Here is a 22,552-nt window from a genome sequence, read left to right as displayed (position 1 = left end):
TGAATGCATTGAGGCAGCTGTATGATGAATGTGAAATTCAGATTAGGAGCTTGGAGTCTGTAGTCTCAGAAACCTACGGAAGCCGGCTGTGCCCAATCTTACTGCAGCTGATTCCAGATGGCATACGTAGCTCTTGAATATAGTCGTCAAATGAGAGTGGATGCTGAATGGAAGGAGTCTGAGATAGTCAAATTCCTACAGAAGGAGGTTCAGAACAGAGAAAGAGCACTACAAATGACAAAATCACCCAACCAACAGAAATCAGAGAGCAAGCCATGGAAACAGGCATGCTCATCCAGTGAGGCGAAAACCAAAAGACCTAGCATGCAATCTGCTGCTGCCCTGCACACAGCCAGCCAGAAGATACAAAACTGTTTATTCTGTGACAGTGCAGACCATAAACCAGAACAGTGCCCAGGCCACAATGTCGCTGAACACAAAGACAAACTAAAGAAAATGGGAAGATGCTTTGTATGCTTAGGACAGAAGCACATTACCAAATTCTGCAAGGTGAAGGATGTATCATGTGCAACATGTGGAAGGAGACATCACATTGCTGTGTGCACGGGCAAGAAAGATGAGGAGCAGCCCCCCACCGCTTCTGAAGATGCTGTTGTTTTCTCAGTCATTCCTCATTCAGTGAAGATGAAACCGGATGGACAGAACCATGTACTGCTACAAACAGCTAAAGCATGGGTGGAAGGCCCAGGGGGTAGGAAGATAGCTCATTGCTTACTAGATGGAGGCAGTCAGAGGAGCTTCATTCATGAAAACCTTGTGAAGAGCCTGAAGTTACCAGTAATCAGACAAGAGGCACTTACCCTTCACACGTTTGGCTCCTCTGTTCCTACAATGTAACGACACAGCACAGTGAAAGTCATCTTGGGAAATGTCTGGGACACCCAGTAGAGAATTGAAATAGAGGCTATACAAAACCCGCAGGTGTGCTCAGCAGTGATGAAGGTTCCCGGTGCCCGGATCCAACATGAACTCCAGAGAAAGGGACTGAAGCTAGCAGACTTCCCAGGAAATGAAGATGATCCTGAGCTCGCCATCCTCATAGGAGCAGACTACTACTGGCAAATAGTATCAGGCAGAGTGGAGAGACTGACAGAGACTTTCATTGCATTGGAGAGCATCTTTGGATGGTCTGTGCAGGGACCAGTGTTCATGTCAAGTGTCGCCGAGGCAACATGTATGTTCATCCCCATTGATGAAGACACACTTGTCTCCAAGCAGCTGAATGCATTCTGGGAAACTGGGTCTCTGGGTATCACAAGCGAGAAACCACAGAACCCAGCTGAAGAAGAGGCTCTACAGATGTTCGAGAGAACAACAACCTTCAAAGATGGGTGATACCAGGTGGAGTTGCCATGGAAACCAGAAAGAACAGAACTCCCATACAACTACAAAATTCCCAAGAACAGGTTTGAAGGTTTGAAGAAAAGACTAAAGAAAGATGTTACATTGTACAGCAGGTACAACGAAGTAGTGGAGGACTACTTACAACAGGACATAGCGGAGGATGTGCCAAAGGATTACACAAGTGCAGACGACGTGAAATTCTACTTACCTCACCATGCAGTACTCCGAGAGGACAAGGTGACAACAAAACTGCGAGTAGTTTTTGATGCTTCATCCCATTAAGATGGCTGTCCATCCCTCAACGACTGTCTACTCACAGGACCCAACCTGAATCCAGACATCCTCAACGTCCTGATTAAGTTCAGGCAACATGAGCTCGCCTTTATGGCAGATATCAAGAAGGCTTTCCTACAGATATCCCTAGCAGAGAAGGACAGAGACGCTGTGAGATTCCTGAGGCTCACCGGCCCACCAAAGGGAGAAGGGTTGAAGAGCTGCACGTGCTGAGGATTACCCGAGTGTGTTTGGAGCTTCCCCAAGCCCATTTTTACTTGCTGCTACAATCAGGAAGCCCCTTAAACAATATGAAACAGAGTATCCGCGAGTTGTAGAGACACAGAGAGTGTAGACGATTGAGAGTGTAGACTATGTGGACGAGTGTAGACTATGTAGACACTGAGAGAGTGTAGACGAAGAGAGTGTAGACTATGTAGACGATTTTATTGAAAGTTCACACAATATTGAAGAGGCTTACTCTGTGACAGCAACTGCTAAGCAAATGCTGTCGACCGCAGGCATGGACCTCTGCAAGTGGATGACGAACTCTCCTGAGCTGAAAAAGAAATGGGAGGAGAGCGAAACTGACCACGCGATGGCGCCAGAGACACACGGAGCAATGTTGAACGTGTTAGGCTTAGTGTGGAGACCAGAAACAGATGACTTCACGTTTGACCTCAGGCTGCTGATGCGCATTCTAAAACAGAAGGAGAATACAAAGAGGAGTGTTTTGCAGTCCTCTGTATGCATCTATGACCCTCTTGGGTTCCTGACTCCCTACACAGTCAGAGCCAAGTGCATGTTTCAAGAAATGTGGGAAAGAGGACTCTCCTGGGATGAGGAGTTACCACCAGATGTGACTCGAGAATGGCAACAGTGGTATTCAGAACTACCTCAGCCACATCTGCTCACCATTCCAAGGTGGTACAGAATAGACATGCAGCCGCGGAACAGCCACAACCTGAAACTACATGTGTTCTGTCACGCCAGTGAAAAGGCTTACAGTGCTGTCGCTTACCTGCAAGGTGAAACGTGAGACGGAGAACTTATAGTGAGCTTAGTCGCGTCCAAGTCCAGGTAGCCCCTCTCAAGAAAATGACACAGCCACGTCTGGAGCTCATGGGAGCTGTGATTGGAGCGAGACTAGCCAACCACTTGATGACCACTCTGAAAATGGAACAAAAACCGATCAGAATGTGGGCGGATTCTATGATTACGCTGCATTGGATTTGCAGCTCAGCTCAGAAGTGGAAACAGTTTGACGCAAACACAGTAACAGAGATCCAGTCCTTGACCAACCCAGAGTCATGGTCACACATCGAAGGGAGGGTTAATCCGACTGATCTCTCTACCTGAGGACAGATTGTTAAAACCTGATACAGAGCCAGCTATGGTGGAACGGATCTGGTGTTCTGACATCACCCGATCAGCTAGAGAAGACTGATGAGGCCCATGTTCCAGAAGAGGTGAACACAGAACTCAAGTCCAGTCGCCAGGCCATTATACAGCTCACTGCAAACGACACAGACCTCCCTAAACCAGTGTTGGAGCTAGAAAGATACAGTAAACTGAAAAGTCTTTAGAGTGACTGCCTGGATTAAGAGATTCATAGCCAATGCTCGAACGAAAACAAAGACACAAGGAGAACTGACTGCTGATGAGCTCTTTGAGGCAGAAAAGTACTGGATCAAAGTAACACAACCACAGAGTTTCAGTCAGGAGATCAAACTACTGAAGTCAGAAAAAGTCCTAAACAATGACTGTAAAATCAAGGAACTCAAACCATTACTGGATGAACATGAACTACTCAGCGTGGGAAGAGGACTGTGACAGTCCACCTTCACCTTCAGAGAGCAGCACCCATGGGTTCTGCCCAGCAAACACAGATACTCAGAAATGCTGATACAGTACCACCATGAGAAGGTGATGCATTCAGGAGTGAGGGACACTCTAGTACAAGTAAGAGGGAGATACTGGATCTTGCACGCTAGACAGCTAGTCAAGAGTGCTGTGCCAAGATGTCCAGTCTGCAAGAGATTCAAGGCAAAGGCCAGATGGCAGATCACTGCGCCCCTCCCGAAAGACAGAATAACTGAATCCCCACCATTCGAAGCCACAGGTGTGGATTTTGCAGGACCACTTTATGTGAAGGCAGATGGCTCTGTAAAGAAGTCATGCATTGCACTGTTCACCTGTGCTGTAACCAGGGCAGTGCACCTGGAACTGGTCTCAGATCAGTCAACAGAGACATTCCTGTTAGCTCTGAAAAGATTCATCTCTAGAAGAGGATTATGCAAGGTAATCTACTCGGACAATGCAAAAATATTCAAGAGAGCTGATCAGGATTTGAAAGAGCTGTGGAAAGCCATCAAAGATCGTCAACTGTTGGAGTTCTTCTCAGAAAGGGGCATCACCTGGAGGTTCATAGCCGAACGAGCAGCCTAGTGGGGTGGATTCTGGGAGCGGCTCATCAGATCAGTAAAAACATGCCCGAAGAAAGTTCTCGGAAGAGCTTCACTCAACTATGAAGAGATGTGCACAGTCCTGACAGAGGTTGATGCTATCCTAAACTCTACGCCTCTGACATTTGTGCACAATGAAGTGGACGAGCCACAACCACTGACGCCAGCCCACTTCCTGGTGGGTAAATGACTCACATCTCTACCACCCAAGCCACTCCTGGCTGACACAGCATCCAAATGCTAAAAGGGAAGAGATCACCCAAAGATGGAAATACAGACAGAGACTCACAACCAGTTTATGGAATAGCTGACGTAAGGATTTGAAGTCAGCACATCACTGTGACACACCGCTGCCCACCCCTGTGAAAGTGGGTGACATTGTACTCATTGGAGAGATAACACACCCAGGCAAACCTGGAAACTGGGAAAAATCAAAGAACTGTTTCCAGGTCAAGATGGTCTTGTTAGGTTGTGCTCAGTTCGCACTACCCGAGAGACTTTGTTGAGGAGACCTATTCAGATACTACATAGTTTGGAGATTTAGATGAACAAAGTAGTTCATCTAAATGTTGTAACTTAATAGATTACATGATTGAGATTAATTGATTGAAATTCACTGAAAGCTGTTTATGTTATTTTGTGGCAGGATGAGGAAAAACACAGGAGACAAAGGCGAGTTTGAACTTTATTCCTCAGCTCCAAAACCAAACTGAAACAGGAACAACCTTGCGCCAGAGAGCCCGGGAACGTAAACCACGCCCCCAGCTCACAGCCCTGCTGGGTGAGAGGCACAGCCCCTAGTGTCCGCCACACAGCCTCCCCCCGAACACCCAGAAGGGACTCCTGGAAAGAAAATCAGTTTCTCACTGATGGCTTAAGCAGCCTGCCATAACGGCTGCGCCGTCCCTCAGCCGAAACAGTAAGTTAAACACAGTCCAATGCCGGCTGAGAAGCAGAATGCTGAACCCGTGAAGACACTGCCAGGGTCCTGGGCCGGAAACACAACTTCGAGTGCCACCTTGTGCGCCGGTTTAAGCCTATCAAGCGTGACACGCTCCCTACGCCCACCCGTATCCAGCACAAAACCCTTAGGACCCGTCTCAAGAACCCGAAATGGGCCATCGTATGGGGGTTGGAGAGGCGAGCGGTGAGCATCATGCCGTACAAAAACAAAACGAGCCGACACGAGCTCCGCAAGCACGAACGGCCGCGGAAAACAGTGGTGAACGGGGCCTGGAACCTGAGTGCTGTCGGACAAAAAAGGATAAACGGCCGGACGGGGTCGAGTAGCGGAACTCCAAGGCAAAAATTCGGCGGGCGAAGCGTCGAGGTCCTCCTTAGGAGCCGAGCGCAACCCGAGCATAACCCAAGGAAAACGATCCACCCAGTTACCATCCGAGAGCGCAGCGCTGCCTTGAGCAACCGGTGAAAACGTTCACACACGCCGTTAGCCTGAGGGTGGTACGCAGTAGTGCGGTGTACCTGCACACCCAAGGATCGCGCAAGTGCCGACCAGAGCGCTGACACGAACTGGGGGCCCCTGTCTGAGGTGATATCTGACGGAGTGCCGAAACGGGCGACCCAGGAGGAAAGAAACGCGCGTGCAACGTCCGAGGATGTTGTGGAGGACAGAGGGACAGCCTCTGGCCACCTGGTGGTCCGATCTACCATTGTGAGCAGGTGCGTAAAACCCTGCGAAGAAGGTAGAGGGCCCACCAGGTCCACATGCACGTGGTCGAAACGTCTAGCGGGGATCGGAAACGGTTCGAGGGGCGACTGGTGGACCTTAGCGCGCTGGCACGCCACACATGCAGCCGCCCACCCCTTGACGTCCTTGCAGAGGCCAGGCCAGACGATCTTGGAACCGACCAACTTCACCGACGCCTGAACTCCAGGGTGCGAGAGGGAGTGAATCGATTCGAAAACTCGACGGCGCCAGGCCACTGGAACAACGGGGCGGGGACGGCCGGTGGAGACATCGCAGAGGAGGGCAGGACTGCCTTCCTGCATCACAGCATCCTCTAGCTTGAGGCCGGTACGCGTTGACCTAAGGGCAAGGACGTCCGGGTCGCTGGGCTGGTCGGCAGCCATAGCGGAGAAATCCACACCGAGGTGCACCGGACACACAAGCACACGCGACAGACAATCAGCAACAGGGTTGGACTTCCCGGCCAAATGCCGAATGTCCGTTGTGAACTCAGAGATGGCCGCCAGGTGGCGCTGCTGACGAGCACGCCACGGCTCAGTCACCTTGGACATGGCGAAAGTCAGCGGTTTATGATCCACATAAGCCGTGAAGGAGCGACCCTCCAGCAGGAAGCGGAAATGACGGGTTGCAAGGTGCAGTGCCAGCAACTCCCGGTCAAAAACGCTGTACTTGCGCTCGCTATCTCGCAGTTTGCGGCTAAAAAGTGCGAGTGCCTGCCACGCATTCGCCACACGCTGTTCAACCACAGCCCCCCACGACTATGTCAGACGCGTCGATTGTTAAAGCTATGGATGCCGTGGGTGTGGGATGGGTGAGGAGGGCAGCGTTAGCCAAGGCGCACTTAGCTCCGTCAAAGGCCTGGACCCGTTCGGGAGTCCAGTCGACAGGGTCATTAGCCTTCTTAAGCCGCAGGGTTTCGTAAAGTGGTTGAAGGAGGTGGGCAGCCTAAGGGAGGAAACGGTTATAAAAATTCACCATGCCCAAGAATTTCTGCAATGCCTTAACAGAGACTGTGCGGGGAAATTCCGCCACCGCTTGCACCTTAGAAGGCAACGGGACCGCGCCCTGCGGCGAAATGTAGTGACCCAAGAAGTCAATCACCGGCAGTCCAAACTGACACTTAGCCGTGTTGCCTATCAGGCCGTGTTCGTCCAGACGACGGAAAACCTGTTTCAGGTGCGTCAGGTGCTCTTCAGCTGACGGATTGGCCACTAGTATGTCGTCGAGATAAACGGACACGAAAGCAAGGTCACGCAACACCGAGTCCATCAGCCTCTGAAAGGTTTGCGCTGCCCCCTTCAAGCCAAAAGGCATGCGCATGAACTCAAAAAGCCCAAATGGGGTGATCACTGCGGTCTTGGGCACGTCCTCTGCGCGCACGGAAACCTGATGATAGCCGCGCACCAGGTCCACCTTAGAGAAAATAGTGGTACCTGCCAGGCGTATGGAAAAGTCCTGTATGTGTGGGATGGGATAGCGGTCATTGGCGGTGACGTTGTTCAGTCGGCGAAAGTCGCCGCAAGGCCGCCACGACCCATCCGCCTTGGGCATCATGTGAAGCGGCGAGGCCCACGGGCTGTTGGAACGCCTCACTATACCCAGACGCCCCATGATGGCGAATTCCTCCTTAGCTGTAGCCAATTTTACCGCGTCGAGGCACAGCGCGCGCGCAAAAACTGGCAGTCCCACTGTGGGAATGAAATGTTCTACACCGTGTTTGGAAAAGGCAGGTGTAGTCACCGATGGAACATCCACCAGCAAACGTTGAAAAACATCACCTAATGCTAAAAAGTTAGCGCGTGTTAACGGCTCTGATCCCCCTGTATCGCACGGAAAAGTGGCGAAAGACACAGCATTAATTAAACGGCGGTTTGCAACATCAACAAGTAGACCATTAGCACACAAAAAATCCGCGCCGATAATAGGAACAGTAATGGAGGCGACTACAAAGTCCCACTCGAAATGGCGCCCGTGGAAACAAACAGTCACCAACCTTGTGCCAAACGTCGCAATGGACGAACCGTTAGCTGCACTCAACTGTGGGCCGCCGCCTTCGGCTGAAATGTTTGTGCTAGCTGGAGGGAGTAGGCTCTTTTGCGAGCCGGAGTCCACCAGAAACCCTCTTCCTGACATTGGGTCCTTAATGAAGAGCAGCTCACTACGTCCACCAGCGCCCACAGCTACTACTGAGCGCTGGCGCTGGAGTTTCCCGGCGCCTCAAACGTGCACGGAGGGACGCAGCGCCTAGCCTTGCCGCCGAACTGCTGGTTGAAGAAACAGAGGCCGCTCCCGCGCCGTCTCCGGGCAGTCACTCCAGCCACCACTGCCGGGTCCGCGTCCTCCGACGCCGGCTGCGGAGGCTCCGATGCCACACTCTGCACAGAGAACCGTCTGGTAGCCAGCAGGACCCGATCGGCCTCCTCAGCCAAACCTCGGCAGTCACCAGCGGCCAGACACGGGGAGTTAGCCAAAGCTGCGCGCACAGGAGACGGGAGCTGGCGCAGGAAAACGTGCGGGAAAAGGAACCCACCTTCGTCCGAGCCTAGCAGCGACAGCATATTGTCCATGAGTTCCACAGCCGTCCCGTCTCCCAAACCGGATAGGGAAAGGCTTCTATCTGCCCTCTCTGCGGCAGATAGGCTGTACCTCCGGAGCAGAAGATGTTTGAGGGCGACGTATTTACCGTGTTGCGGGGGGGGGGCGCAACAGCTGCATGGCACGGCGTGTGGACTGCTGGTCCAGCGCAGCGACGACCAAATAGTATCTGGAGTCGTGCGCGGAGATTCCACGCAGGTGGAACAGCGCCTCAACTTGCTAGAACCACGAAACCGGGTCGCTCTGCCAGAACTCTGGGAGCTGCACAGCCGCGGCGAGAACGGCCGGCTGTGAGAGTTGGGGCGGCGTGGCCGAAGTTGATTCACACTCTTCTTCTGCTCCAAACATGTTCAGTTCGGGGTCACCAATGTGGCAGGATTAGGAAAAACACAGGAGACGAAGGCTAGTTTGAACGTTATTCCTCAGCTCCAAAACCAAACTGAAATAGGAACAACCTTGCACCAGAGAGCCCGGGAACGTCAACCACGCCCCCAGCTCACAGCCCTGCTGGGTGAGAGGCATAGCCCCTAGTGTCCGCCACAATTTACAATATACATTATTTACAGTTAAAAGGAAAGAGTTAAAAATATATCTTATTTGTATTATGTTTGATATATTGGAGATGCATTTGTGTTGGATTAGTTAAGATAATGTTAAGAAACTACGACTACCAGAATGCTTTGCGAGAAAGTGAAAGTCAACCATGCTATGAGGACGCCTGTTCTGTTCGGAGAAAGCAATGCCAAGTGAAAATTAGTTTAGCTCTCGAAATTTGTAATGTTTTGATTGATTGCACCGCCGTTTTTTATATAAAGACGTTTTCGTTTTATATCCGTCGTCCTGCCATTATTTTGAAGGAAGTTTATACTACACTGTGAAGGGGCTGCAGGCAATTCTGTGGTCTCTCTCTTTCTTGAATTTCTCCCAAAGCATGTAAAACTGACTGTCGCATCTCAGTTCCTCCACACACTTGAGGGCACCCGGGACAACTCTGACAGCAGTGGACAGATCTGTGGCGTGTGCTTGGAGTAGAGTGTTAGGGGGATCTAGCAAACTCAAAATTGGATGTGCCATACAGGCAATGAACTTAAAGCTGGGCTGGATGATGGCCGTCGCACGTCTGTGCCACTGGTTTGGGTTCCTTCGATCTCTTGGAGCAAGTGGAGAATTGTGTTAAAGGATATCATGATGACGGTCACTGCGGCCAGGTGGCCGGACCACCGTTGGTCAAGAAGCCGTTTCAACTTTTCTCCTGTGTAGAGTGCAGCTACAGCAGGTTTCCTAAAATATTGTAGAGAGAGTTGCATACACTGAAAAAGTTCTGCGATGTGTTCTCAGATGACATGGCATGCACTACTACCAGGTGCAGCTGGTGATTGAAACAGTGCACATAAGGCACTTCTCTCTGTACTTCTTCCTGTAAGATCTTCTGCATCCCCCCCCTGTACCCAAGACATGACGCTTGCTCCATCATAACAGTGGCTGACAATTTTGTATGTACTTAACCAAAAAGCTCTCAACTGTGATAAAACCACTTCAGTCAAAGACTTAGCATCACATTGTTTACTAGTTGCCATTGGTAAAAGCCTTTCTTTTACACAGTTATTCTTATCTAAATAACAAAGCACAGTCGATATGTTTTCACATCCAGTGGGGTCTTTAGTGCCATTCACTTTTAAGGTGTACTGTGAGAGTGCAGGAATGAGGAGACGGAGAGATCGAGTCAATTCCGTTTACTTGCCACACAAAACAAAACCGATACAGCACAATCTCTCATGGCAACAAGCTAACAGCTAGGCTACAGAAAACATGGTTCCACTTCCTGGGAAACTCTAAGCAGTGCCTACGTCAGCACTCTGAACGTCTTCTTTAAAGGAACAGCAGCCCCCGGTGAATCTATCCTCAATTGTGTATCACCACACAGCCCCCCCCCCCCCAGAATTCACCATCACGAAAAAAATACAAAACAGTAATGTAACACAAACAGCCAACATGCGAACAGTCCCCAGTGAAACAGTCAACGTCTCGGGGGGCGGACCAGATGGCCAAAACGGCTGAGCTGAATGGGTATGGGGGCATCATTGCTAGAAAAATGCACCCCCTCCCCTCGTCCCTTGCTTCCAACGCGTCAATAGATCCCCGGAAAGGCAGCTGGTTTACGGCTATAAATTCAACGATGTCCACAATTGCTGACAGGTAGGTGCGGTTTCTTTCGAGCTGCGCTGCATTAACAAGCGTGGAAATCTCCTTCCCCGTCGCACCCCTAACAAGTCTCTCCTTCTACAATGCCATTGATTTCATGTCTTTGCTGGATTCATGCCTACTAAGTCCTTTATCACGCACAAGAGCATGGCACCAGTTGTTGTAGCTAGTAGTGGTGAATGCTGCGTCTCTTTGGCATGAATACTCCAGCCACTCTCTGTTGCAGAACCAAGACGAACAGAACTAACGTTTTGTTCCGCTGAATAATCGATTTGGGTATTTTTTAGACAGACCTGTGCAGGCTCTTCGATTCCCAGGTCATCTGGCAGCTCTTGCAAGACTGGGCGCAAGGGGGTGAGACAGGTGGCGGGAGTCTCGTTGTTCCGACAGTTTTGCTCCTACAGCCAGCTTCCTCTGCAGCTTCCTCTGTACCTTTGGCTGTGGTGGCGGCCGTGGTTCTTTTGCTGATGTTCAGCTTAAACCATTTAAGAATATCCATAGCTAAGCTAACCGCGTTTTCATAACGTTGCTTATTCGCTCTTGCACATTAAAAAGTTGACCTTGGCTGGGTAGCTAATGTCCCCGGGTGCATCATGTTCCCGGGTTACTTTCGTAACGTTTTTATGTATTTATTTTCATACATCTACGATAATAATTACTTAGCTAACTTGTAGGGACTGTTCGTTTTTTTACAAACAAAGTAATAATTAATGAATCTTCTGAGAACATGTTAAAACCGCATAATAAACGCTTCCTCTAGTCTAACTGATCGTGACTTCTTTGCGCCACCCATAGGTCACAATTGTCTGTTACACCAAACAAATGCCATCACGTAATTCCACCTGCTGCGTGTGATATGAGCTCAGTATAGTCTGCCAGACATTTGTAGTGCTTTTAAAAGTTATTATAATATTCAACAGAGGGTGCAACATATTAATCTTAAGGGTGCAATGCACCCTTTTGCACCCCCGTAGAACCTGGCCTGGGTGTAAGAGTACAAAAAAAAAAAAATCACTCTTCGGTAGGTACCTCGGTTCTGAAATCATGCTTTGGTATTTTTTGGTTCAGCGAGGAGAAAAGAAACAAAATTTATTTTCTTTTTTTAATCAGACTGATTTACTGAACAAATTATGGCTCTACCTTTCTTCTTCTTTGCCCTTTTCCCCCATTTTCTCACCAATTGTATTTGGCCAATTACCCCACTCTTCCGAGCCGTTCCGGTCGCTACTCCACCCCCTTTGCCGATCCGGGGAGGGCTGCAGACTACCGCAGGTCTCCTCCGATACATGTGGAGTCGCCAGCCACTTATTTTCACCTGACAGTGAGGAGTTTCGCCAGGGGGACGTAGCGCGTGGGAGGATCACGCTATTCCCCCCTGTTCCCTCTCCCCCCGAACAGGCGCCCCGACCGACCAGAGGAGGCGCTAGTGTATCGAGCAGGGCACGTAACCACATCCGGCTTCCCACCCGCAGACACAGCCAGTTGTGTCTGTAGGGGTGCCCGACCAAGTCGGAGGTAACACGGGGATTTGAGCTGGCGGTCCCGGTGTTGGTAGGAAATTCGGACGCCCGGCTCTACCTTTCTTAAATAAAAAAAAAGTCTGTCAATACTGCTGCAACATACTAATAAATATATATATATTCTCTCAAATAAATAAAAATTAACATACATTAAGGTGCAGCTGTTATGCTCGCGCACCAGAACCTGGCCCGTGTGGCGAAACCCAAGACAGACAGACACGAGATGACTTCAAAATCTACAAAGGGGGGTTTCATTGTGGGAGGGAAATGTATGGTGAAAAAAGGCGTTCTGTTAGTGGGATGTGTGAATAAACTATGTGTGGTGTCCCGTGGTTTGCGTGTATAACTATGTGTGAGTGTTTTTAGCCAATGTGTGGTGCGGTATGTGAATGACCAGGAGGTGTTGAAAAAATGTGCGTGCACCTGGCGAGAAAGTCCAGTCCGTGATCCAAGAGGGATTGTCCGAGAAAGTCCAGGTCCGAGATCCGGGAAGTCGAGTCCGAAAGGAGGGGTCCAGATAGAGGGACAAGGGGGGAGATCGCAGGAGAGGTCCGGGGAGAAACGTGAAGGTCGCTGGGGACGAGGGAGACGCGGCGAGCCGTGGAAATCGCGAAGGGAGAGTCTTGGGAGGAAACAGAGACACGAAGATAAGACACTGGGGAATAAACAGAATGCAAGCAACGCTGGAGGGCTTGTCAGAACTTTACCGCAGGGTTCAGTACGTCGAAGCACTGAGAGACGTTCTGGGAGGCTTCTTGTAGAAGGCTGCCTGATTGCCACAGGTGTGCCTGATGGATGATGGCAAACACCTGGTGCAGTGCAGCGCTCGTCTCCTCAGAGCGCGAGCCGAGCGCTCGGATGTTTCCGGCACGTCCGAGCTGGGGGAGTGGCTTGAACGTGCCGGGGAGGCAGCTCGGGGCGGTGTAACCACAACAGCAGCATTTAGAAAATTAACTGTACTGTATTTACATTAGCAGCTTTCAGCTTCACAGTAGGACTGTGCAACATAAACAGTATCTCAACTAAATAAGAAATATAACAAAATAAACATACATTAAGGTGCAGCATTTAGAAAATTAACTGTACTTGAGCTGTACGGTACTTGTATTCCCATTAACAGCTTTCAGCTTCACATTAGGACTGTGCAACAGTCCTAACTTGTACTGAGATTCATGGTATTTTAATTTTTTTTTTCGACAAAATTAATTTGTCTACGTTTGCAGAAAAGACAGATCTGCTGGCACTAAGCTCTGGTTTATCTGTGTCTGCCATAACTACAGGGCTGTGCTGTGCTGAATTACTGGCAATCTCTCTATGGCATGCGTGTGTGTGCGCACATGCTTAATGGGTTGCTGAAGGTACAACATCCAGACCTTTGCGAAAGTTGCTGGGAGGGAAACTCTGAGTTTTAAATTAAATTCCACACACAAACGTTCTGCACGTGCAGTGGTTAAAACAATGCCGCATTCGTTTGGTACACGTGCGTGCCTAACCGAAAGACCTGTACCAACTGTTACACCCCTAGTGGACATCATAAATGGGCTTTTGTTTCATGCTTCACAAAGTTCAAATTCACTAAAATCTGTCCGAAAGTATTCCTCAGGGTTGTAACACACAATAAAATCAATAAATAAATAAAGGAATTTTACTAAAAATAATTTAACTTGATATTTTAGGCCTTAACAATCCATAAAATGTTAAAACTCAGGCATCTTTTGCACCTTCTATTTCAAGTTCACAAGGTCCGGTTGTACAAGTATCTCGAGATCTTGTTCATGAGTGAGGGTAGGATGGAGCGGGAGACTGACAGGCGGATTGATGCAGCATCAGCACTAATGCGGACATTGTACCGGACCGTTGTGGTGAAGAGTGAGCTGAGCCGGAAGGCAAAGCTCTCAATTTACCAGTCAATCTAAGGTCCAACCTTCACGTATGGTTATGAGCTTCGGGTAGTGACCGAAAGGATGAGATCACGGGTACAAGCGGCTGAAATGAATTTCCTCCGTAGGGTGTCTGGGCTCAGCCTTAGAGATAGCGAGGAGCTCGGACATCCGGAGGGAGCTCGGAATAGAGCTGCTGCTCCATGGTGTCGAAAAGAGCCAGTTGAGGTGGTTCGGGCATCTGATTAGGATGCCTCCTGGGCGCCTTCCTTTGGAGGTTTTCTGGGCATGTCCAACTGGGAGGAGACCCCGGGGTAGACCCAGAACTCGCTGGGGGGACTACATGTCCAACCTGGCCTGGGAACGCCTTGGGATCCCCCAGGAGGAGCTGGAGGGCGTTGCTGGGGAGAGGGATGTCTTGGATGCCCTACTTATCTTGTTGCAACCACGATCCGACTCCCGGCTGATGATGATGAGATTATTAAGGTTTGGTTGTAAAGGTTGTAAAGCTTAGGTTGTCCTCTTGAAGGCACATTAGGAATTTTCATGATAGCATGGAGTCTACAGCAGTCTACACCTCCATAATAATGTCCCTTACAGAGAGTTACAAATGCATTGATTGGGTTTCAAGAGGATATTATGAAAATAAAGACAGGGTTAGAGTTAGACCAAAATGGTTGCATAGCAACCCTTTTCTTTTTGGACAGTGCAAGTTCATATTGTAGCGAATTCGGGGGACAACGCAACCGCAGGAACTGCCGCGGCCGGGAAGCGAACCCGTATCGCCCGCACCGCAGGAGGCATCGCTAACCGCTCGACTAAAGGGTCAGACCCGCCAGCGGCCAGCGTGTCTCGTTATGCATGCACGTTACAATATCCCCCCTCCTTCGGGAAGCGCGTCGCCGCGCTTAAGCATATCAGCTCCTTCACGCCTCAGGGAGCCTACGCTTCCGATGGCCTTACGGTCGCTCCATCCCACTTCTGACACCAATGTAGCGAATTCGGGGGGCAACGCAACCACGGAAACTGCCACGGCCGGGACGCGAACCCGTATCGCCCCGCACCGCAGGAGACATCGCTAACCGCTAGACTAAAGGGTCAGACCCGCCAGCCAGCGGCCAGCGTGTCTTCTTATCCATGCATGTTACACTACCCCCCTCCTTCGGGAAGCGCATCCCCGCGTTTAAGCATATCAGCTCCTTCACGCCTATTAATCTTGGTCGCATTTGTGCGATTGTCCGCCTAGGAGGCTGCGCATCCACAGACTCAGGCAAAACGTTTTTATTAGGAAGATTTTTTTTAGCTTGAGCACTGCATATTTAAAAACTTTTTTTAAAAATTATTTCCTATCAAATCGACTTCGGCGCTGCGTAAAAGCCTTATGTCAGGAAAGTCACTGGTTTTCTGACCATGTGTGCATGTATCTGTCTGCTGCTAATCTCGCATACTACTGGACCTTTCAGCCTAAGAGGGTTTTTTTTGCACAGTTATGACTGTATGATTAAGGATCTCTCGTGGTTGTGGTGCTTCAAAACCTTTGAAAAACCTGTTTTATGCCACAGTTGAGAGCTAAACCCTCAGCTGGGGTTTCCCGAAGTCTGAGCACCAGAGTTGGGGAGATACACAGGCTGTGCCTCCATATTTTCCCCTCAGTCGGTAGGTGAAAAAAGGAGTGGTTTGTCACCAAGTTCGAGCACCGAAGAAGGGAAATACACACTCTACTGAGTGCATTCTTCTAGTTGATCATAGGATTCAGTTAGAACGGACACACCCAAGCTTGATTACTGCCAGCCCTGTTGAATCTAAGCTCATAGAACCTTACCATCAATTTGAAGCAGGCTACAAGGTCTCAGCATGCAGCACACTATACCGCGATCAAAATAAATTCTGGAACCAGAATCAGAGTTAAAATCATGTTTACTGGCCATGTAGGTCTGCACTACATGGAATCTGACTCTGGTTTTGTGACTCTCTCAGTGTAATTAACATAAAATAACAGCTCTACAACACAACAAACTTCAGATACACACACAAAATTTGATTTATACAGGTGAAATAAGAGGCGATAAGGTGCAATCGTGCAGAGAATATATATCAGAGATGCTCAAATAGATGTTAGCAGGTTACGTACATGCCTGAGGTAGATGGGCATGGCAGAGTGTAACAGTATATGTACAATTTACAGCACAGTATATAAAAAATGGTTGAATTTATTGACAAGTGTTAAGCATTCATTTGAATGACAGCCTGCAGAAAGAGATTGTATTTACATCTGGTTGAAGAGATGAGAAAAAAAAGTTATTGAGATCTATCAGTCTGGAAAGGGTTACAAAGACATTTCTAAAGCTCCAGGACACCAGCAAACTACAGTGAGAGCCACTGTGCCCAAATGGAAATAATTTGGAACAGTGGTGAATCTGGTGAAACCCAGGAGAGGCTGGCCTACCAAAACTCCTCCAAGGGCATATCGATGACTCATCCATGAAGTAAAAAAAACCCAGGACGTCTAAGGAAAGGCAGACCTCTAGCCTTACTTCGTCGTTCATGATTCGACAATAAGCAAGACACTGGGCAAAAACAGAATTCATGAGTGAGTTGCAAGGCGCTAACCATTGCTAACGAAGAGAAATGTTAGTGCTTGTCTCATATTTTGTCTCAAAGCACATTGATGACCCCCAACCCTTTTAGGATGTTCTGTGGACAGACGAGTCAAAAGTGGAACTTTTTGGAAGACATGGCTCCCATTATGTCTTGCGTAAAGCAAACACAGCATTTCACAATAAGAACATCATACCAGCAGAGAAGCATGGTGGTGATAGTGTGAAGATTTGGGGGTGCTTTGCTACTTCAGGGCCTGGAAGACTTGCCATCATTGAAGGAACTATGAATTCTTCTCTACCAGAACATTCTGAAGGAGAATGTCTGGTTAATCAGTTCATGATCTGAAGATGAAGTGTAATTGGGTTATGCAATAGTACAATGATCCAAAACATGAGTAATTCCACCTCAGAATGGCTCAGAAGAAACAAAATTAAGGGTATGGAGTGGCCTAGTCAAATTCTTGACTTGAACCCTGTCGAGAAGTTGTGGTAGGTCCTTAAACGAAAACTCTCCAATGTCGCTGAATTACAGTAATTCTGCAAAGAAGAGTGGGCCACAATTCCTCCACAGTGATGTACAAGATTGATCTCTAATCATAGGAAGTGTTTGTTTGGCTGCAGCTGTTGCTGCCAAAGGTGGACCAGTTATCCAGTTCAGGGGGATAATTCCTTTTTTCACATGGGTGATAAGGGTGTTGGATATTTTTTTTCCTTCAATAAATGAATTGATTACTTAAAAACTGTATTTTGAGTTTACTCGGATTATCCTTGTCTTATATTACATTTTGTATGAAGATTTGAAACCATTCAGTGTGACAAATATGCAAAAATAGAGGAAATCAGGAAGGGGGCAGGTATTTTTTCACAGCACTGCATATCATTGACTGTTCCCTTTTATATGTCTTTGTGCTTATGTTCTACAAATGGTGTCCCAGATATTAAGAAAGTGTACTATTGTATGTTCATACAGCGAAAATAATTATTTATATAACTGAAAATCGTATCCTTTATGTAGTCGTGGATTATTGGGGCAAAGACCCTCTACTCATAAATCTTTTCTATCTCTTTTCCCCCAAATCTTCCTTGCCCACACCTCTCTTGTTTTCAGGGAAAACATGGCAAGAGGAAAAGCCGCTTTAAGCGATCTGATGGAAGCACCTCCTCTGACACCACCTCCAACAGTTTTGTCCGGCAGGTAACATTTCAGCTTCACTTCACATACTACTGGTGGAATAACTCACTTGGCTAACACAGCTGGAGTGACTCTAACCCACCTAATGTGCTTTACAAAATATGTAAGTAAAATACATTTGCAAATACAATTAAAAATTATTAAACACGATTTAGGCACACCAAACTGAGAGCAATAAATAATTACAATGATGTCGTGTAAGGTTAGAGAACAAGAATTGGGTCTACTTTTAAAAGTGAAAGCCCAGGTACATCTCAGGTCAAAACTACCAATTTTGTTTTTCAGAATCATACCTACTTAGCCTGTTTTCCATCAGTAGGGGTGCGAACTAAGAAATTTAATGTTTTTGACATATGTTGAACTAAAAAGAGTAATGATATATACAACACATGGGTCAGCGATTAGCACCGCAAAGTAGATATTGAACTTGGTTTTCTGGGTCAGTCTAAACAGCACTCTGGTATTCTGTCACTGTTATTCTACTTTTTCATTAGGAACAATCAGTGTTTGGGGGTAACGTCTTACTTAGATTACTTTTTTTGTTGTAACAAGTATCCTAATGCGATAGTTTTACAATTCAAGTAATCAGGTACTTAGTTGATGTTTCAAATAAGCAATCCATTACCGTTACTGTTAAAATATTACCATATTTACATATACCATATTTACTGATGAGATGCCCTGTGATGGCCTTGCGGCCGGTCCAGGGTGTCTCCCCGCCTGCCACCCAATGACTGCTGGGATAGGCTCCAGCATCCCCGCAACCCTGAGTAAGGATAATCGGCTTAATGGATGGATAGATGGATAGTGTCGCTATTGAAGGTGCAGAGACACAGAATCTGGTAAGAATGCATCTGGATGCATCTGGACGCACCGGACGGTTGGCAGTGCTTGGTTTTGGTTTGTTTTCAACATGGCGGCAGGGCCACAAACTTTTTCATTGCTAAACAGTACACTAAAATACGTTTATGAAAACATTTGAGGTAAACAAAATGTAATGCAGTAACAGAATCTTGATTGATATTTGATCAGCACTGCCTAATTTGATAGTTTGATCAAAGTTTCACGAGCCGGGTGCATTGTGCTGGACATACTCACTTGAATAAAGTTGAGGTCGAGACGTATTTATGCAATGATATCCTAAGACTGACATCAATTTCAATTGTATTCGAGAAATAAGATACGATACAACTTTATTTTCAGTTTGGACTGAAATACATTATGCATTGTTAGAGAGTTCCATTCAAGAGATTAACACACAAATTAAACACACAGTTACGCATATGACACTTCTCATAGATAAAACACATAAAACAGTTATGACAAATATGCTATACTGTTCTCGTTATGGTGCCCGATACTGAAACTAAACAGCAGCCAAACTCCTTTCACAAAGGGTCAGGATTAGCATCTCGCTCCTTTATTAGCATGTGAAAATGGAGTGAAACTGGAAGAAAACAAATAGCAAACCGCTAATTACCCAATAATGGCGCACAGTGTCTATATCCACCCTCCCATCCATTATCCAAACCACTCATCCTGCTCTCAGGGTCACGGGTATGCTGGAGCCTATCCCAGCAGTCATTGGGCGGCAGGCGGGGAGACACTCTGGACAGGCTGCCAGGCCATCACAGGGCCTCTCTCTCTCTCTATCTCAAATTCTAATTCAATTTACTTTATTGGCATGACTATAACAAAATACAGTATTGCCATAGCATGTAATTGCATACATTCATAATACACAACTACTATTGGTTAAACAGCACAGATTCTGCAGCCGAACTTAAGGTCACACGAGCAACAGCCAACAGTATACTAAAGTTAGCATAAACTTCAAATAATCCTCAAATCAATTCAAATCAACAGAAACTCGTTGAGTATAGCATGCTTATCATATATCCTATAAACGGGCATATTAAACAACATATAAATTATTACTTACAGACATTGCTTCGAAGAATAGGCGGAGAATATCCAGAGAAGAAACTTGTGTTCATTGCATATTGCTGCCCCCTGCAAACTACTACCTGCTTCGTGGTTAATATAAGAAATAAAGTGCTACAAATAAAATGGCCAGTAGATAGCAGTATTGCTACATGTTCAAATAATAACTCAAGTGCCCAAAGGACAGAACACTCCTCGTCTGGCATCCATGATGCCACACCTAATTAAGATTCAACAAAAACCTGAACTGGCTTAACATCCAGCCCCTTTTGGCAAGAGAAGAATGACCTATGCAATAGGCCTCAGAAAGGTCTTGGTGGTGCCCTGAGATGTCACTTTTAGCTCCACCTTGCACACCTTCCAATCTGCGCTGGGATGGGTGGCCACAACAAGAGCCGTAGGCTACTCATTGTGTGCTGCTTGGCTGTCCTTCAAGAGAACAATGTCCCCTTTCTGAAGATTCCGTCGTCATTCGTTCCATTTGCGTTGTCCCTGAAGTGTAGGTAAGTACTGACGCCTCAAACGAGTCCAAAACCTACTGGCCAGAGCCTGCACTCCAACGGCTTCTAAATAAGTCCTTCCCAAGAAGTGTTGCAGGTGTACGCAGACATGGAGAGTCTGAGTCTGATGACCCAGGGGTAAGTGGTCTGGCATTTATAATGGCAGAGACCTCAGCCATTAGGGTGCCCAGGATGTCGTGTGTGAGGCAGTGGCAAACCATGGCCCTGGTCCTTGGGCCTTTAGTAGGATCACATGTGGCAATAAAATAATAAAACAGCAATAAAAATAATAGCCAGAGCCCAGTCACATGGAAGTCCAGCATATTAAAGGTTTCTTTGCCCTACCTGGCAAAGAAACTGGACAACACACAAAAGTGATTTTGGAAAACCTTATAATCCAGCTTCTAGTATACCACTCTGGCCAATCAATACACTAAATTACAGATTCCTCATTAGAACAGCAGATAGGATAAAAAATGGGAAAACCAGCCGATTATTGAAAAAAGCTGTGGACTCACCCAATGAAGATCACTTGAAAATAAAGTCCATCCTTTTTAACAAAGTGTGCAATTGCTGGGTCGTACAGTTTGTCCTTTGACTTCAACTTCATAAGAAGTTCTTTCTAAACTGAGATTAAAGCCAAGGCTGACAGACGAGCCTGTCCCTTGCTGTTTCTTGTGTACGTTTTTGTCCTTTTCAGTGCTGAGAATGTTCTCTCCACGGAAGCTGTGGACACAGAGATGGTTAAGACCAGGCAAGTGAGATGGTGGATGTTGTAACTTGTCCAGTTAGAATGATTACACATTTTTGGGATGCAGCTTTACTGTTTATTATTAATTTATTAATTCACATGTCGAAGCTACTATTAACGTGACATCTCGTGTGCCAGGTCTTCACAGGAGAGAGAAAAAGCTCCTCACTTAGGGTCGTGGGCCCACCTGTGGCGTGGAGGTGGTACTGCAGGTAGGTATCTCAGAGTATCACCCCCCCCATTAAGCTTAACCTAACCAGGTGACCTTTGACATCCCATTTTAACCTTCAATTCTTCAAGAATACTGCAATGGCATAACTTCCATTCCCTTTAACTCTATTAGGCACTTAACTGTCACAAAAACAAAATTCAAACGTTCCACAATATTATACTTCAACATTAAACATGTCTTTTTTTTCCCAGGTGGGTAGACTGCCAGCCTTCCAGTGAGATTAGAGCACATTCTTGCTCTGTTTTTATCTCACTACTAACTCAAAGTTTTTCAGTGGAACAGGAGCCTTCCTTGCCCTCCAGGAGCAGTGTAGTTCAGATGGAGCCTCTGCTCTCACATCCGGCAGTATGTCAGTGGGAGATTGTTCAGGAACTCCTTCAGGAGCGGTCACTCTCTCACTGACTGGAGTGGTGGCAACAGAGTCCTCAGGCAAGGCCTTAGATGCATGTCCTGGATCTTGTAAGCTGGTTGGCTCTGTAGTCCACTCAAACGCGGTTGTGTCATTGATCGTCATTGCGTGACGCTTCCTGATTTGGTCGACGTGTCATCTCATTGCATATCCATTTCCTGTCTACTGTATATGAGATGGGTCCCGTGCTACCCTCAATGACTTCGGGCGTCCAGTTTGGTCCGTGGCTGTAGTTTCGGACATACACGTCATCCCCAGGAGAAAAGCTCCGCCACTTGCTGTGTGCGTCATGTCGTTCTTTCTGCTTGAATTGCTTCTGATGGATCTTGGTCTTCACGTCTGGCAGCAGCAAATCCAGTGTGGAATGTAATCTCCTGGCCATCAGCATTTCAGTTGGTGACAAGCCCGTTGTTGTTTGTGGTGGAATTCTGTAGTTAAACAGGAATCTGGCTAGTCGTGTCTCCACAGTGTCTCCTTTCATCTTTTTCATACCTTCTTTGAATGTTTGCGCCACTCTTTCTGCCAGGCCGTTCGATGCTGGGTGGAATGGGGCGGATGTTACATGTTGTATGCCATTCTGTTGCAGGAACGCCTCGAACTCCGCACTTTTGAAACATGCTCCATTATCGGATACGAGCATCTGGGGCAAGCCATGTGTGCTGAAGCACTGTCTGAGCTTTTCGATTGTTGCTTGACTCATTGCTGTGCTGGTAGGATACACATTTATCCATTTAGACTGTCAGTCTACGATGACAAGGACCATCTTCCCTAGTAAGGGGCCCGCATAATCAATGTGAAGTCGACTCCACGGCATGTCAGGCCACTCCCACAGGTGTAGTGGCACATGGGCTGGAGACTTCCTGTTTTCTTGACATGACTGACAGGACTGCACTTCCTGTTCAATCTCCATATCCAT

The 22,552-nt window shown here is 47.5% G+C and overlaps 1 protein-coding gene across 1 annotated transcript in view; it reads left to right on the top strand.

The window, feature by feature from the left end:
* Positions 1-22,552, top strand: part of cacnb1 (calcium channel, voltage-dependent, beta 1 subunit) — a 481,576-nt gene that overhangs the window by 92,419 nt on the left and 366,605 nt on the right. The window contains exon 2 of the mRNA XM_056288701.1: positions 17,717-17,803. Within this exon, the coding sequence (XP_056144676.1) occupies positions 17,717-17,803 (87 nt within the window). The remainder of the gene's footprint in view (positions 1-17,716; positions 17,804-22,552) is intronic.

The sequence above is a fragment of the Lampris incognitus genome, chromosome 10, assembly GCF_029633865.1.
Source record: "Lampris incognitus isolate fLamInc1 chromosome 10, fLamInc1.hap2, whole genome shotgun sequence".
Lineage (NCBI taxonomy): Eukaryota > Metazoa > Chordata > Actinopteri > Lampriformes > Lampridae > Lampris > Lampris incognitus.
Note: the sequence above shows the minus strand (reverse complement) of the source record. Positions and strands in the feature narration are given on the sequence as shown.